This window comes from Corvus hawaiiensis, chromosome 12 (assembly GCF_020740725.1).
Source record: "Corvus hawaiiensis isolate bCorHaw1 chromosome 12, bCorHaw1.pri.cur, whole genome shotgun sequence".
Classification (NCBI taxonomy): Eukaryota; Metazoa; Chordata; class Aves; order Passeriformes; family Corvidae; genus Corvus; species Corvus hawaiiensis.
The window spans coordinates 8,097,713-8,115,151 of record NC_063224.1 but is presented as its reverse complement, the minus strand read 5'-3'; the positions used below and the strand labels follow the sequence as shown (position 1 = coordinate 8,115,151).

Genomic DNA, 17,439 nt, shown 5'->3' with positions numbered 1-17,439 from the left:
TTATAGTGGAGACTATGTTAAAAATTGGTGCAGTTTGAAACACTCTGCACCAGACTCAGAGACAGGAGGTGCAAAGAAGCTTTGCATGTTCAAATGTTAGCGGAATGAGAAGGGAGAAGGGGACAGTTAGCAAAAAGGGCTTTAATGAAGCAACCCTACCTGCCTCAACTTCCTACTTGTAATATTCTATTACAAGCTTGATATTTCCCACATAAACGTTATCCCATTTCCATTTGGCAAGTACTGTCATGCTTCCTGTGTTTATGCAGAACTGAACTAACATCTGCAGGTATTTAAAAAGTTTCAACAAATACTATCATGTTAAATTGCTGTGCCCTAGGAGGGCTGTAGCAAAGGGACCATTCTGCAGCAGATGCTGTAGACACCGCTCTCTTTTTGAAGTGCCCATCATAGGTTGGGTAACTAACCTCTCCTTAGGTTATGGAAAGGGAAAATTAAATGTGATATTCCAGAAGTGAAAGCACATCATGCAGCTTTTGAGAACAAGTGGTAACATCCTAGACCAACACTTTCAGTTATTGCTATATGTGTGTGTTCTGGGAGTGCTAGTAGAGGAGTGGGATTAAATGAGATTTAGGACTTTACAAAAAGGAGGGCAGTTTCACATGCGTAACAATGTTTTAAGCCCAAAATTTCAACTTGGGTTGTTGGATCACACACTAAAATGTCTGTTTCTGTAGGAGCTGGAATGCCTTCAGGACCATCTTGATGACTTGGTGTCTGATTGCAGAGACATAGTGGGAAACCTCACTGAGCTGGAGTCTGAGGTGAGTGGTTTTCAGCCTGAGGTAAAGGCAATAGTTAAGCATGTCTAGTTAAGCATGTTATTTTAATAACGATGAAAAAGCCTGAGGTTAGAGAAGCTGTAGAAATGCAGTATTCTGGCATCAAAAAACATCCTTTTTACCCCCATACAGTGGAAGTTTTTCATGGAGATTCTTGAGGAAGAGAAGTGAACAACAGGATTTTAGGCTGTTGATGGCATTTCTCTTGCTTTAAAGATCACTTACAGGAGTGAAACTAAGATTTGCACAGAAACCCAGTTACCTTTAATACAAATCAAGATACGTGATGGGACTTGAGATTTTGCTTGCAAGTAGTTTTGAGTACTGTATTGCAACTTCCCTATCAGTCCCAAAAATTTTGCAAGCAATAACCACCAGGTACATAGTAGAGATTTCAGTGGTGTTGGCAGTTTTATCTATTTTACAAAGCTTCATATTTAACTGTCGAGCCCCAGACTGTTCCCTGTATGTCTTAAAATTTACACTGTGCCCTAGGGAAAGCTTCCTTCCAGTGGTTAGAAACTTTGATTTGCTCAGAACTATGCTAAATCTTCAACTCCTGCCTAGGTGTAAGGTGATTTCTAATGCTCTATCACCCAGTTTGGAGGAGAATGGCTGAATTATCCAAGCCAGGAGTTTCTGTGGAGACCAGGCTCTTCCCATAAGGCTTGTCTTGCATTTGCCATATTGGCAAGCGTGAACACCGGGATTTCCAGAGCTAAAGGGCAGAGCTGTCTGGATTGCATTTTTCAAAACCCTGTGAACTGGATTGAGCTTGAGTTGTTAGCCCAGGTTTCTCCTGGAGTCCTTTTCTCTTGTGCATTCACTGTGAAAATGAAAAACTGCTTATTTTCTGCAGGACATTCAAATTGAAGCCTTGCTGATGAGAGCATGTGAGCCCATTATCCAGACATTCTGTCATGTGAGTATTCTGTAATAGTGTGAATATCTTTGAGGAAAAAGCTCAGTGGGTAAGGTTAGAGAGTTTTAGTATTAGTTCTTGCTACAGTTCAAAAGTAAAATCAGAGGTAATCAGTTCCAAAAGTCTTTAATTAAAAAATCACCCTGAAATAAAAATTATTAGTTCCAGCTAGTGTTTCTGCTGTTGTCATAGCCCTAGCAGAAAAGCTAGTTTGAAGATTAAATTTGCTCTGTAATTGGCAAAAAACACTCTTTACAGTGAGTTAAATACTAGACTTTTTTCCTTCTCCTTTACATGCAGGCAGCGTTTTTAGCCACTCTACTCTGTGCAGCTGCTCAGCACTGCTGAAATAACTTCACTGGTGTAGGGCTGAGTAGTTAAAGAGCAGTGAAGGCACCTAATTTTAATATGTCATGTAATCACTGAGTCTCTGCAATGTGTTTTCCTGAGTCTGAAGTGTGTGTGTTTCTGAGATGGTTCTTTTCTGAACTGTATAAACATAGTTGTGTACTGGAGTTGTGTGGTGCATCTCTAGGGTGGTCAGCTCACCATGGAGAGTGGGACTGTGAGTTCCATATTTCCTGGTCATAGTGGGCTAAAAGAACATAAAACCCATGACTCGTAAGAGTAGCTAATTTTTATGCCTTTCATGTCTTATTCAGGAGGTTGCAGATAACCAGATTGATTCTGGGGACCTGATGGAGTGTCTAATACAGAACAAACACCAGAAGGAAATGAATGAAAAATGTGCAATCGGTGTTACTCATTTCCAGCTGGTAAGCAACACTTTGCTATCAGTGGAAGGCTGTTCTTTCAGGGTGTTGATAGGAATTAGCTAATTATGAAAATGCTCCTTCTTTGAAATTGATTTTACACTGTATTTAAAGAGCTCTTGTGAATTCAGACAGTTGTATTTGCGTGCCTGGTCATAAATGGTCACTTCCAGAGGTGGTTTCTTTTCAACTCCTCCTTAATCCCTGGCGTATGGTAGACAGGGTCCTAACTTCTTCAGCAGTGCAGCATCCCCTTTGCTTCCATGTTAGTAAGTTTGAACAAAAGTATGTGCTAATTGTATGATTGAACAAGTGTTCTTTTGGCCAGCACTTCACTTTTTTTTTTTTAAACTCCACATGACCAAAGCTGTTTTTCTCCCCGTTTCTCTCTTGCAGGTTCAAATGAAAGATTTTAGGTTCTCATACAAGTTTAAAATGGCTTGCAAGGAAGATGTGCTGAAACTGTGCCCCAACATCAAAAAAAAGTATGTAGTGCCTGACCAAACAGCAATCTGATTGTATAAGTATGTAATTAAGTGTCAGGGTATTTCATGATAGGACGGAAAATGCTGGACTTCCTTTAAAGGCCAGTTGGTTTGTATGTGTTCACTTAGTGATTGTGTTCTGCAGATGGCTTAAGGAAGAGGCCTGCCTCTTAAAATTACTTCTGCCTTACTCCTGGATAGAAGCCTGCCCTCTTTATTTTACTTGCTCTGAAATTAGCTAATTATTACAATTAGTTGATTGCACATCCCAGAATGTTTTATATCCTTGCTAGATTCATTGTCTTCTAAGAGGCAGACTATTGTTGTTCTAGTTGCTGATCTGGGAAGGGAAAATAGCCCACTTGTTTTATCTGGTTTATTCACTGCAGTTCTGAGGGGGTTTTTTTTAATGTTGTACTGCCGTAGTGTAAGGCAGAATTACACACAAGGTCAGTCGTGTTTGTGGATAGCAAGACTATTAACATTTTATGAGATAAATGCCCTTCTCATAGTTTAAAAGGATTGCTTGCAATGCTGTGTAGGTATTCACCTTCATCTATTTCTGAGATGAAGCAAAGCTTTTCTAAAGTGCTGACATGACTTTAGAGCAGAGGTCTTGCTGGGCAAAGGGTTTGGTGGGATTTTGAATGTCTTCCTGTCTGCTGATCTAGACTCCACTTTAGGTTTTAATTGTGATACAGTTATTGTACATAGAGCTGTACCCAGAAGTGAGCACACATGCACAAGGACTTCATACTGTGTTTGGATTATTGGAGTCAGTTTCTCTGTTGTGGTAATCCAATACCAACCTTGGCTGGTCTTAGTGAAGATGTATGAGTAAAAAGCTGTTTTCTTTTCTGCAGGGTGGATGTGGTGATCTGTCTGAGCACAACTGTGCGCAATGATACTTTGCAGGATGCCAAGGAGCACAGGGTCTCTCTGAAGTGCCGCAAACAGCTGCGTGTTGAGGAGCTAGAGATGGTAAACATGCCTGAAACTCTTGTTCTCCCTGCTCTTCTAGTGAGGTCCATCAGTTAAAACTTCCTGGTTTGTCCACCTTCGGGGAAAAAAGGAAGCGCATTTGTAAGATGTATCTAATTTATTTTTTCCGCTTTTCTTACAACACAAGGCTCAGTTGCCCTTCGCAGTGAAAGTACTGATTGTCTTTAACGCCTTAAATATAGTCTCACGAAGGCTAAGGCAAGCTAAATGGTCATTGGAATTTCAGCTAGAAGTGATTATGTTTAGTGTTAGACAGCAACGTGCTACACATTCTGATGTCCTTAACGTCCTCTAGGAAAGAACAAAAGCTTCATTTTACAGACTGAGGAAACAAGCACAGATGAAGCAACTCGACTCCAGCTGCTCCAAGTTGCTCAGTGGATAAATAGGAGTAGTGTTTGTTCTGGTAGGCAAAGCTGCCTCTCGACTTCCTGCTGCAGTGCTTGCAGTAATAAACTCTTAGGGTCTTTGTCCTGTAGATACTGTTTAAGTGTCAAAGCTTCACCTTAAGTAGGTCCATATCAGAAGAGGCAGCACTCTTGCCTTTGTATGGAAGAATTCAGATGCTGGGCATCACCAAAACCAGGAAACTTCATTCACATCCTTGATCACCTACTGTTAATATGTCCTTTAGCTTTCACATGGAAAGATTTTAGTTGTCTTGGACAGTTGTGATGATGCCCTTTTAGGAGAAGCAGTAGAAACAACTTGCTAGCTCTATAATTTGATTTAAAACCTTTCTTCAGTCTAAAAAGCTGACTGATCGCTGCAGGGAATTCCAAAGGTGATTTCCTACTAACACCATTTTTCACACCCAAGACCCTTACACTCAAAGAAACTGAATGGCTCTTGTGAGGGTTGCTTACTTTTTGTGAGTAGAGGTCTCCAGTTAAGAGACTAAAAAAGTAAAATAGTCTTGAGTCCTACTTTAAGGCTCATATTGTAATTTTTCCTGCAGACTGAGGATATCAGACTTGAACCAGAACTTTATGAGGCTTGTAAAAGTGACATCAAGAATTACTGCCAGAACGTGCCCTATGGCAATGCTCAGGTAATGGAATTTGTTAATAATTTACAATTTAATTTGTACTTTCATTTCAGAAAACTTTTGAAGAACACTTTTGCCCCTGTAAGTGCAGCTCGAGGTTTTCATTTTGATATCACTCAAATATTTTGGTAGTACTTTGGAATATTAATTTCTTTCTTTTCCTCTGGTACACAAGCATTAAAACTGGGGGAATGCAATGCTGTGAGCACTTCATTCTTCAGTTAATGCTAGTTTTAAGCTATTTGCAGCTGGTTACTGCAAATGTTGCTAAAGATTTCTTAGGATGACATTTGCGTTTTTGGAATAAGTCCAAGAGACCCTCTTCATCTCATTAAATCTTTGTGAGAAAAGATGAACTTAAAGCAAGTTCTAGAAATAAGCTTTGGTAATGACTTTAATAAAATCTAGGCATTGGGATTTTAACTGTCCAAATGAGATGAAGGTGGTCATTAGGGGAACACGTGGCTGTGTATGACAGAATCATATCAACAGTGTGTCCATTATGCCTGCAATATTGTGTTGTAGATTATTGAATGCCTGAAAGAAATCAAGAAGCAATTGAGTACACGGTGCCACCAGAAGGTGTTTAAGCTGCAGGAGACAGAGATGATGGACCCAGAACTGGACTATACACTCATGAGAGTCTGCAAGCAGATGATCAAGGTAATGGTAGTGTGCTCATTTAAAAGGGTGAGGTTGGGATATAAGAGCTCTATCAGCTTTGAGCTTCCTGTAAAGGCTTGTTACAACACTGCTGTGCTCTTTCAGAAGTATGATTGCTTTTTTGCAAAGTAATCAGTTTCTTAACTCTGAATCAGGCTGAGGTTTCTTCAGGGCTCTTCTCTTTCAACTTCCTGATCAAAGCCTGTGTGCTAATAAATTTGTCTTCCCAACTGCCAGCAGAATTGAGGAGGGAATCTTTGCTGAGGCTTCTAATACAGTTCTCATCCAGTCAGTTTGGATTTGGATTGGCTTTTAGCAAGGGTGAAGAAGTTACGATTACAGAGAAGAGTAAAATCTTCAGCTCACTGCTGACCTGGTGCACACAGACTTTTATCAAACTGATAGAGCAAGCAAAATCATGCAAAACTTAAAATTAGAAATGAAGGCTGGAAGTGGTACCACGTAGAAAGCAGCAGGGAATGTTCATATAAGACACTCTTTCACAGTAGCCAGAATTGCAAGCCCTGAAACACTGGTACGTGTGGTCCGTATACAGTGCCCTGACTCCGTATTTTAGCTGATGAAGAACATCTTGAAAGTTATTTGCTCTTCAGTGCAGACACATGCTTTTAAAAAGAAACCTGAGCTCATCAAAATAGTGAGGATTTGAAGATGCAACAGCCTTATGTTACACCCACAGAATTAAGGAATTAGTACCTTGGTCTGAATTTTGGGTGAGCTGGTTCACTTTTGACTATCTGATTCAAGGGGGGAATGGGCTAATTACTGTCAGTGAACTCCTCTCTGCTTTCTCCTTATATGTGGTCTTAGTTTGCACTGAGTGGTACTAATGAAGTCTTCACTGTTGCTTTGTCCAAGCAGCGTTTACGCAGAACAGTAGTATGTGTATAGACTTAAAAGATTGCTTTTTTACTTTCTAAAATAAATGGGAACAAAAGTAGTTGAATATGAAACCTAATTTGGTGGGTATTTCTTTCCAAGTGTGCTTTTCTTAAGAATAGAAAATAAAGGCAATTTGCTTTTGATAAAGCCAGTCAGGACTGTACAGCTCAGTGCTCAGTCCGTAAGCAGAGACATTAATGCCCATGGTCAATTCAGAGAGCAGCACTGAAATGTTGGGGCTAGGCAGTGTGGCTGTATACCTCTCTGTTGGGCAGGTGATTATTCTCTTCCATGAAGGAAGCTGCTTGTTGGTTTTGGTTTTTGTTTTTTCTAGTGCTTTTAGTGATGAAACTTGTTGGGTTTTGGGGATATTTTTTTTTGTAGCGCTTTTGTCCAGAGGCGGATTCGAAAAACATGTTGCAGTGTTTGAAACAAAATAAGAACAGTGAAGTGATGGATCCTAAATGCAAGCAGATGATTACCAAGCGCCAGATTACACAGAACACAGGTATCTTCTGAAAAAAACCCAGAACTTGCTTGCCCGAGGTGTTCAGCATGGCAGGAAAAGTATCAGTTTTGTTTTATTCTCCTTTGTGGTTTTATGTGTACACGCTGACCTTAGTCAGTGGGTCAGCATGTGTTGTTGAATCCTCTTATTCCTGAAGCTCTTATCTCACAATTTGAAATTCTATTATGAAAAAATACTATTTTTCCCCAAAGTTATGTTCCTTTATGGTATAATGCCATCCAGGAAATTTCTATCCCATCTCTTTTTGGAATGTTATGCTCTGTAATCTGAAGAGATGTGTGCTCTAACGAAGTTCTGTCATCTCTCCTGGTTAGATTACCGCTTAAACCCCGTGCTCAGGAAGGCGTGCAAAGCAGACATACCAAAATTCTGCCAAAATATCCTGAATAGGGCCAAGGATGATACAGAGTTGGAAGGACAAGTCATCTCATGCCTGAAGTTGAAATATGCAGACCAGGTGAGTAGAGCTGGTGCCTGCAAATGAGAAAATGTGCAGGATCGTGCTGATTAACAGTCATTGAAAAACAAATCAAACTCGGTCTTGTGGTGTGTGCAATGTATGTAACAGGCTATACATAAAGGAGGTTTTTATGTTCCTATACAAGTATTACAGAATACTGGTTAATGTACAAGGTGGTTGATTACCGAAGGTCATTGAGTGAGTTAATGACTTTCTCCTGCAAATAGCGTCTCTCTCCAGACTGCGAGGACCAAATTCGAGTGATAATCCAAGAATCAGCCCTTGATTATCGGCTGGATCCCCAGCTTCAGATGCACTGTTCCGACGAGGTAGGAGAGTAACTCTATAGCTACTTTTGCAGGATGAAAGCTCCCTTTGTGTAGCGGATTTTTGTTTCTCAAAACACAAACTTTCCTAATAACTAAAACAAAAAAATCCCTTTGAGCTGCTTCTAGCTATTCAGATTCTCTGCTTGTGACTTTTGCCCAGTGTGTAGGAATTGAATTTTCCTGTGCAGTGCTAATATGAAGTTAATTTTTTCATCTGGGATCTCATCAGTACTTATGACTATGGAAAAACGCTTTTTTCCTGTTGTCAAAAAAAAAGTCAGTTCTCTGGTCTTGCCAGCCTTAACTGGAATACAGTCAGGCTTTTTGAGTTTTCACTTTTGGTAACAGAGTTGGTCATACTTCCAGTGTTACTTACTTCATGCTTTCGCATTCTTTCCATGCTGTTTCCTTCCCTGCCCTCCTCCTCACTACAGCGATACTGACTTCTTGCTGCTGGGTTTCAAAGGGTTATGCATATTGCATGAGCCAGGCTGCATTTGGCTTTGGGGATTTTAGGGGGAAAGCAATCTCATCATGTATTCTTTAGCTGTGCCCTGTGATGAGCTAACATATTGAGATATAAATGTGCTAAAAGGCAGAATGTTAAAACACCTCTTTCAAAATAGATTTCCAGCTTGTGTGCAGAAGAAGCAGCAGCTCAGGAGCAGACTGGGCAGGTGGAAGAATGTCTGAAAGTGAATCTGCTGAAAATAAAAACTGAGATGTGCAAGAAGGTAAAGAAAATAAATTGGATGTGCTCTAAAAAGCTCCTATCCCTGCAGAAGTCTTTGATTTTTCCAGATCACAGCCTAGGTCATGTTCTAGCTAGTATACGGCCAGAGCGCTGAAATTTCCCTATACATCTTGGTTCTGGCTTGCAGGGATTCAATTCACTTTCAATTTGCCAGTGAAAATTGTGCTGGGAGTTTCTCCTTTGCAATTCCAGACTTGAATCCTTTCTTGATTATGGTTTCTTAAGGTTCTGTTACTAATCTGTTTCTTCATGTTATCTCCATTGTAGGCTTTCCTAGTCCCAGGCTGTGTGATCGAGGACTGTATGAATTGTGCCGTGGCTAGATTTCAGTTCTAACTGAAGTAGTCCTGGCATATTGATGTCATCTTTTAGATTAATATGAGTATTTTAAGGAACACTACAAACCAATTAATTAAGCCTAAACCAGCATTCATAGCCTTATCCAAGGACAGTGGTGGATTTTCTCACAATCCTGGATTTAAAAAGATGATACACCTTTCAGAGTCATTGATCAGCATGAGTTTTATTCTGTCCCCTTTTTCTGAGATGTACTTGAAATTTTCTCCTCCACAGGAAGTGCTCAACATGCTGAAGGAAAGCAAAGCAGATATATTTGTTGACCCGGTACTCCACACAGCCTGTGCCCTAGACATCAAACACCACTGTGCTGCCATTCCGCCAGGGAGAGGACGCCGTAAGTGCTCGTGCTGTACTTGTGTAACCTCTCAGTACTGAGATATATAACCTGCATTTTCTTACCAGCATAATCTTACGTACAAGATATTTCCACCAGTCATTTGTGGGCAGCAGGATGGAACAGCAGCAGAAGTGTTAGATGAATGGATGTCAAGAAGTCTTTCCTTGTGTCGAAGGCAGGACCTAGTCCTCAATCCTGATATAATATCCTTGTAGCCTTATCTGCAGATTTAATGAGTGTATTTTATGTGCCATCATTCTTATGATTGCTGACAATAGTGTGTGATAGCAGATCCACAGACCTTCTGTAAAATCCCTCCTCAGTTAAATTCCATTGAAAATGAGCTTTTAATACACATGAACTCATTTTTCAGTGAGGTTTATCTCCCACCTTGTATCAGCTTCACGCAAAATCCAGCTCCCACATTTACATGAGACAATGTTCTATCAGACCGTATCAAAAGCTGTCCTAGAACTAAATTCCTTTTCTTACAGCAACAAGTTAGTTTGGATTCACAAGATTCATTCTAAGCTAATTTCCTTGGTTCTTCTTACTTTGTCAGTCTTTGGCCATGTTTGGCTTCTTCATTTCAGTATTTAAATTTAAATTGAAGTATTTTGGAGGGTTTTTTTCTTCTCTGCTTAAACATATGAGTCTTTTCTTTTCCAGCATTGCAGAGGGTAAGTAATCATGACTGCACTGTCTTAAGTTCTCATAGCAGCTAAAGGCTGTGAGACTTCATCAGCTGTTGTAAGTCGTCCAAGACTGAGTTCAGCAAGTTCAGACCACTTGAAACATAATATATTTAAGTGTTTCCTAGCCCTTTCTTTTCCTGTTTGCGGTCAAGCTCTTGCACTTTGTTACTGTTAATAGGTTAGGTACTTGGATAGGATGTGGGGCTGTTCAAGAAAAACTAGTGGGAGAAAAAAGTTCTGAATTTTCCCATCTTATGAAGTTTATCTGGCATTAAAAATAACAGACAAGTATTTTCCTGATTGTTATGTTTCATGCTGGTTATTGAATGCATTTCTGAAATTCTGGATATCCTTTATTTGTTCCCGCTTTGTCATAATTCTTTTGATGTGTGTTCTGATGTGGTTGCACTGCAGGTCTGCAGGAATTTGCAGCTTAGAGGGCTCTGCCTGTGAGTGCTTGAATTGACAACTGTGCATTAAAAGTCTGGAGCTGGTTTAACTAAGTCTGTGGCCTGTTGGCTACAAGCTAAATAACTCTTCACTGCAAAGCAGAATACATCTAATTAGGGATTAGTCAAGTATGGTAGCATGGAAATAAAATACAAAATTTTATGTTGATGTCTCATATGAGCATTTAACGAGCTTATGAGTTAGTTGGCCAAACCCCTCTGTAGGCACCAGAACGCTGTGATCCCATTTCCTTTTCACAGGACTGTGTGAAAACTCAGGAAGTTAAGCCTTTCAAAATATATTGTTGATCAAAAACTCCTAACAAGCCTAAGGAGATAAGATTGTGCTTTTCTGAACTGAATTTGATCTTAGCTCTCTCTAAAGGCTGGTGGCATGGAGTTCAGAGTATACAGCTCGTTGAAGGTACAGATTTAAAAGACTTCATAAAATCTCATGTAAACCACGTGAATTATATATTGGATACGTACTGTAGTTTCTTTTTGGAAGTCAAAATTCTTTGCATCTCCAAATGCAATACTGATCATGAATCTTGGTGAAATTGCTAGCCTCAGGCATAGTCTGCCAGGTCTGTTTAGAAAGCCTTGTAACCATCAGCCTACATGAGAATGGAAGAGCCCCTCTCTGCACCATGTTATCGACACCACTGTTGCTATTTTGTAACACCATCTTCTGCACATTACAGAAATGTCATGCTTAATGGAAGCTCTAGAAGATAAGCGTGTGAGGTTGCAGCCTGAATGCAAGAAACGCCTTAATGATCGTATAGAAATGTGGAGCTATGCTGCAAAGGTGAATATGTAAACAATTTCCATTTTTTATGCCTTAGATCTCTCTGTTGCAAGGTATTTATGAAAAACTTCAACTGTAATGAAATTCTTGTCTCTGAATGAAGTTTAGTATTTTGAGTTTGGTCCAGAAAAACTGAAATCCAGTCTTCTTGGAACTTATATCTTACTCTCACTGTGTCTGGGATGCATCCCTAACAATGCAGAATTAAACTATCTTTTGTGCACACAGGGCTTAGTCTCCTGTAGAGAAGTTGTGGGGCAATGAAATTGGGGCAGGAAAACTTCCTGTTAAAAGGTGCCTCCTGAACAGCAATTCCTTCAGGTGAATTATTGCAGGCCTGCTTTTTTCTGGTTCAGGCCAGCTCTGATGATGACAGGAGGCAATAGCAGTACCTGAGACTAAAGCTGGTAAATTTCACAGCTGAGGGTTGCATAGAAAGCACAGCTTGGCTCATTTATTCCCTTTTCACCTCCAGGTTGCCCCAGCAGAAGGATTTTCTGACCTTGCCATGCAAGTTATGACCTCTCCGTCCAAGAATTACATCCTGTCTGTGATCACAGTTGGCATCTGTGTACTCTTCCTCATCGGCCTGATGTGTGGACGCATCACCAAGCGGGTGACAAGAGAGCTCAAGGACAGGTAGAGCCTGGATTGCCTGCTGAAGAAATGCCTGCCCAGTGCCCAGTTTTGTACAGCCCTCCACTGTATAGTCTACCCACCCCCTCTTGTGAGAGGAGAATAAAAAAAAAAAACAAAAAAAAACAAAAAACAAAAAAAAATTAGAACAGCAGCAGGTGTTGGCTCAGTTTTCCCATCCTGGATCTCATCCGTGGCATCTTCATCCTATGAAAGTTTGTGTGCAACATTGACAGCCCAGCCAGCAGCTTTTCGTTACCCCTTTGTTAGCAGACTCTCGTTTACCTGCCTGTAGACAAGTCTCTGTTGTACTGTTGGAACTGCCTTCACTCTCCAAATCAGACTGATATGACCTGCAGCTCAAGCAGTTTTTAAGTAAATTTTTAAAGACAGACATATGCTGCATACCGACTATATGATTTAGGTAATGGTTCATACTGAAATCTAGTCATCCTCTGTGGCTGGGTGAAGTTGAGGCAGGAAATTAAAGGGTAAATTGCATCTTACACCACAGTTGGCCTTGTTTTGGACATCTTGCTCGTCTGTGTAAAGCATCTTCAGAGCATAGTCTTGGACAACCTAAGGACACCAATCACTGGTGTCATCTCCTAGTGAATATCCTGCTTTTGTGACTGTGGATTTTTTTGGCTGAAAAGATGTCCTCCCTTTCTTCCTCTTGCTGCTTGCAAGATAGAATAAAATACTGACCAGGACTGAATACTCATGTGAGCTGTACAACTTGTATTTCAGTAGATTAAAGACACGATGTAGACACGAGGTGTGTAGAGCCTGTCAGTAGTTAACAGTGTCAGTGGGCAGGAAGTGCTCTGAGCAGTTACTCGGTCAACTTTTTTATTAGCCATGATGCAGTAAAATTCTAACACTCCTTTTATTTTACCTTGCTGCTGCTAAGCCGTTGCCCTCCCCAATTAACTGTGTGTAGATGGTATTGATGCACTGGCAGTGCAGTGCTCTGTCAGTGATGCAAAAAGCACCAGAACACTCAACATGCTCTCTCTCCATATAACGGTTACTTGTGGGTTAGCGTTTGTAACCACGCTCTGGGTCTTAATGGTTTGTATGGTAGCACTGAAGAGTGCTTTTCATTTCCACAACTGTTGATGGTGATAACACCTGGCAGTTTCCTGGGATGTAGAACACAGGTGCTGGTCCAGAATGCCAAGCGGAAGTGGATGGAAGAATGATAGTGTGGTATGAAAAGCAGAAACATCTGGATCTTTAAGGGAAGTAGCTTTTGCATATGCTACCATCAACATGGCATTTATGCTATGTATAGTTATACTTCCAGAACTGGATACTTGCACCCAAGAGCCCAAATAAGGTGTTTTGGAAAAGCTGCACCAGTAGTTGTGGCCTCTTCTTACTATCACCTGTGTTCCTCAACTACAAGGAGGTGTGGAGCTCATAAGACACGTGCTTTAACTGAAACATGGAGTGTGTTGATGAAATCCAGGAGAGGCTGCATGAGAGTCAATGTGTACAGGAGGATATGTTTTATTCACATTTTAGATGTGCTCTCCTATGTGTGCTGTGGTAAAAACCATGTGCCTGAAACTCTGCAACTTAGGCTGATGCTTGAACTGTAACTTTATTTTCCCACTTAGCACACTACTAGGTAAGACCTGGTGTTTCCATTTCTCCCCATTGTTTTCTAGAAGAACAGTGGAGGTGGTTTTGAGACACTCTCAGAGTGTGGACCAGCTGATTCTGGTGATGCTGTGTATACAGAATGACATATACAAAATACTGTGAGCTTTTGCTATGACATTTTTGCTGAAGCTTTTTGCAAACACACCTTCATCCCGCTCTGAGGATGGTGGCAAACTAATATGGGTTTAGACTTGCTATGCTAGTGAGTCTCACAAACACTTCTGGTTTTGTAGCAAAGTACTGTGAACACAAGCAAGCAGCAGCGAAAGCCTGAGTGATGAAGTTTCAATGGAGAGTTAGTGTATGGTAGGATTGCAGTTAAGTGGTGAGGTAGAACTGAATTTAAGCCTGAATTCCTTTTCTTGCCCCACTTACCTGGTGTTAAGGGAGCTTGACTTGGCCGTCTGTCAGCATGAAGTGGAGCAGAAGAGAAACAGTTAATCAGGTGTCTTGAGGTAGCACAGGTGTGTAACTCCACAAATATTAGTTTGGCAATTAGAAGTGTGTGTTGTATCACTTGACTGAGTGTTGAAATGACTGCTGTCGAAATGGATGTGCTCACAGAGCTGCCAGCAAGGGAAGTGGGATCTTGGTGCAGCCTTGCTTGCTGGCATGAGTCCTGCTTCTCCAAAATGTCTGTCAGGCATAATTAAATTGCCATTGGAGGGCTTTTTTTAAACTGTTGTGACTTTTTGAGAAGGCATTTTGTAACCTGATTAGCTTGGAAAGCCTAATTAGATGGTTTATTGTCTAGAAATAGCATCTTCCACTAAATTCCAAAAGACACTGCGGTGAAAATTGTAGGTTTGTAGCCATGGTTCTGAATGTAAACCCTGTTCAGCTCTGAAGGTGACTTTCTTTACTTTCAGATTTAAGGCTTTCTGGGTTTTTTTTCCTTTTTTATTTGGAGAAGGTTATGGTAAGGGTGCCCGGAGCCTGGCATTAGGAGTCCGTGCTCTATGGTGGTGTTAGTCTGTGGTTGGTGGTGTTCTGCCTATGTCAGGCTCACCTGGGAGTTCAGTTTCAGTGTGAGTGTGCTGGGATGGTGTTACAGGTGTGTGGCTCGAGGCCCTTGGAAAAAAATGTAGGATACTAAATAAACCTTTTGTCACAGTAGACACCAGACCCACCTTTTAAAGGATGGATGCTGGCAAGGGGGTCCAAGCCATTTTATCATTGAGCATGTTATCTTTTCACGTTTTAAAAGGAGGTCTCCTACCACTGGTGATGACCAAATCTACTTTTTTCTCAACTAAAAATCTACCAGTCACAGTCTTGACGCATTCTCCTCCTTTTCATGCATACCTAAAAATCTAGAGGTTTCACAAGCACAGAAACCCACAGGAGTACTGTTCCAAAAATAACTGGTTTTGCTGTTGCCAGCACATCATCTTGCCTGCAGGTAACCATTTTCCACTGCAGAGAAAGAAAGAATGAATCAGAGTCACAGAACAGTTTTGAGTTGGAAGGGACCTTAAAGCTCATCTCATTCCAACCCCTGCCTTGGGCAGGGACACCTTCCACACTAGACCAGGGTACTCAGAGTCCCATCCAGTCTGGTCTTGAACACTTCAGGGATGGGGAGTCCACAACCTCTCTGAGCCACCTGTGCCAGTGTCTCACCACCCTTGTATGAAGGTGTGAGAAATGGTTTTAAGAAACACTGCTGTTGCCTTGAATTCAAGAAAGCCTTTTTAACTTCTCTGTTGTAATAGAGAGTGTTAGCAATAGCTGCAGTCAGCCAAGAGAAGCTGTGGAAGCCTGTGGTGTGTGGAAGTGTGGAAGAACCTGTGGTAGTGTTTCTTCTTCATAACCCTTACCTCTCACTGGAGAAGTCTGCCTTCCACTGAATGCAGTTTAGGAGATGGTTGTTGGTTGGGTTTTTTTTTTCTCCCGATCATCACAAAACCTTCTCTTGGAGAGCCAGATGCTCTCAGAGCGAGACTTGATGCTGGTGCTTAGGGCATGGATGGAAGAGCTGAATGTTTGGGATCTGGCAAGGTGTGCAGCTCTCCATTTGCTTCCTGCTGCTGTGAGGGTTAACAAGTTAGGCTTCCTAAATGACGGCATGTGCACGTGTCAGGAACTGTGCATGATGTGCACCTCTATACTTCACTCCTGCTAGCCTGTTACAGTTCATTCTCTTTCACAGTAATAAGCTTATTTATTGTTTACCTAGTGAGTCTAGCCAAGTCCTTTTGTGAGTTTCAGTGTGGGATTCTCCTGCCTCACTTTTGTCATTAGGCTGCTGGAGTAATTCAGATATGAGTGGGAACAAAATTCCTGGCACTTGAAGTACCGCCCAGCGCACCGAGTTAAGTATCGGTGTGTTTGTGTCATTGCAAAGGGCTGGAAAGACCCTAGTGAAGGTTGAATAATTCTGTAGCAAAATTTAGCATTTCCTCCAGAATCTGACCCTGTGATTGATCAGTGTTGCTCTGAAAGAATCCACAGTAAGTGCATTGTATGGAAAATAATGATGGTGACCGTCTCAAGTACGGAAACTAACTGCAGGTAGGTACGGAGATAAGAAATGTAACAAGCCAGAAGGATCCCTGGAATCCCATAATGTTGTAGAGAAATTGTGATGAAGTTGGATGGCGATTTCTGTTTAAACACAACGTTATTACTTAGTGAAAGAAGATTGTAGGTTTTTTTACTTTATCAGTTTTGTTTGGAAAAAAAGTTTTGAGGTGTGTATGAGTGCACAAGTGTGGTATGAAACCAGACGATTTCATCTAGCACTTCTGTCCCTATTTAAAGTACAGCTCTGTGGACTCAAAACAGCTGTAGTGTGGGTTTGTGTAAGAGCACGTTCCTAATTCTGGGGTTCAGATCCTCCAGGCAGCTCCCAGGTACTGATCTTTGCGCAGTCTCCCTGTTTGGGAGCCAGACCTGCCATTTTGCTTCCACCAGTGAGTCATGGTTAGAGGGGACCCAAATCACACACATGTGCCAGAGAGAATTCCGCTGGCATCGCTCTTTGTCCTGTGCTGGTGGAATTCTGCATCTGCTCTCTTGAGTTCCTGAATGCTGCCTGGGATAGGAAGGAATAACAACGTTGCTCTTCACTAGCCAGAGGCGAGATTTTCTCCTTCCACAACACCCAAATTTGATTCCATAGCTGACCAAGCACAAAGATCCCTTCCAGGGTGAATCGCTGCACCCTGAGATCCACCCCCTGCTGCCCCTCTATTGACTGAATTAGAAGTGCTCGTGTAGCTCTTGCCTTGGGAAGTACTGAACTAGGAGAAAAGGGAAAGGTGTGACTGCTGCGCGTAGAAGCAGAGGATCGGAAGCTGTGAGTAAGGCGTGTGTTGGACTGGGCACGAGCCGGGTGTTGGGGGAAAGGGGCTCCCCAGCCCCCCTCAGTGTACAAAGCAGACCCAGCAGATTCCTATGGTACAGCAGATACAGTTTGAACGTAGTCTCCTTTTTTTATTATAATTATTTTTCAATGTGACATTAACGAGACTTCTTTTTTGTAAATTGTTTCCCCTTTCTGTGTATAAATCCTGGCCACTCCTTGTTTCAGTTGTTTTTTTGGTTTCTTTTTTCTGTTTTTTTTTTTTTTTTTTTTACATGTCCATGCTGTGTAATTTTGAGATGTTACTGAAATTCTGAACATAATAATGTGCATTTTTTTTTTTTTTTCTGTACAGATGAAATGGGAGAATTTAATAAAAAGAGTCTGCAGGTTTGTACTTGTGGTGGTTTATTTCTGAGGGGACGCGGGGGGGAGGGGCGGTGGGTGAAGGGCGGGGGCTGTTTCGGCCGCGCCGCCGCGGCTGGGCGGGGCGGATGGC

At 41.4% G+C, this 17,439-nt stretch overlaps 1 protein-coding gene across 2 annotated transcripts in view; it reads left to right on the top strand.

Annotated features, from left to right (window-relative positions):
- Nucleotides 1–17,337, top strand: part of GLG1 (golgi glycoprotein 1) — an 84,238-nt gene extending 66,901 nt beyond the window's left edge. For both annotated transcript variants that reach the window (XM_048316477.1, XM_048316476.1), the window contains exons 13-26: nucleotides 702–788; nucleotides 1,666–1,728; nucleotides 2,391–2,504; nucleotides 2,898–2,986; nucleotides 3,850–3,967; nucleotides 4,947–5,039; nucleotides 5,562–5,699; nucleotides 6,987–7,110; nucleotides 7,446–7,588; nucleotides 7,819–7,920; nucleotides 8,547–8,654; nucleotides 9,248–9,368; nucleotides 11,220–11,326; nucleotides 11,802–17,337. In XM_048316477.1, coding sequence (XP_048172434.1) covers nucleotides 702–788; nucleotides 1,666–1,728; nucleotides 2,391–2,504; nucleotides 2,898–2,986; nucleotides 3,850–3,967; nucleotides 4,947–5,039; nucleotides 5,562–5,699; nucleotides 6,987–7,110; nucleotides 7,446–7,588; nucleotides 7,819–7,920; nucleotides 8,547–8,654; nucleotides 9,248–9,368; nucleotides 11,220–11,326; nucleotides 11,802–11,969 — 1,575 coding nt within the window. In that variant the 3' untranslated portion in view covers nucleotides 11,970–17,337. The remainder of the gene's footprint in view (nucleotides 1–701; nucleotides 789–1,665; nucleotides 1,729–2,390; nucleotides 2,505–2,897; nucleotides 2,987–3,849; nucleotides 3,968–4,946; nucleotides 5,040–5,561; nucleotides 5,700–6,986; nucleotides 7,111–7,445; nucleotides 7,589–7,818; nucleotides 7,921–8,546; nucleotides 8,655–9,247; nucleotides 9,369–11,219; nucleotides 11,327–11,801) is intronic.
- Nucleotides 17,338–17,439: the final 102 nt, after the last annotated feature.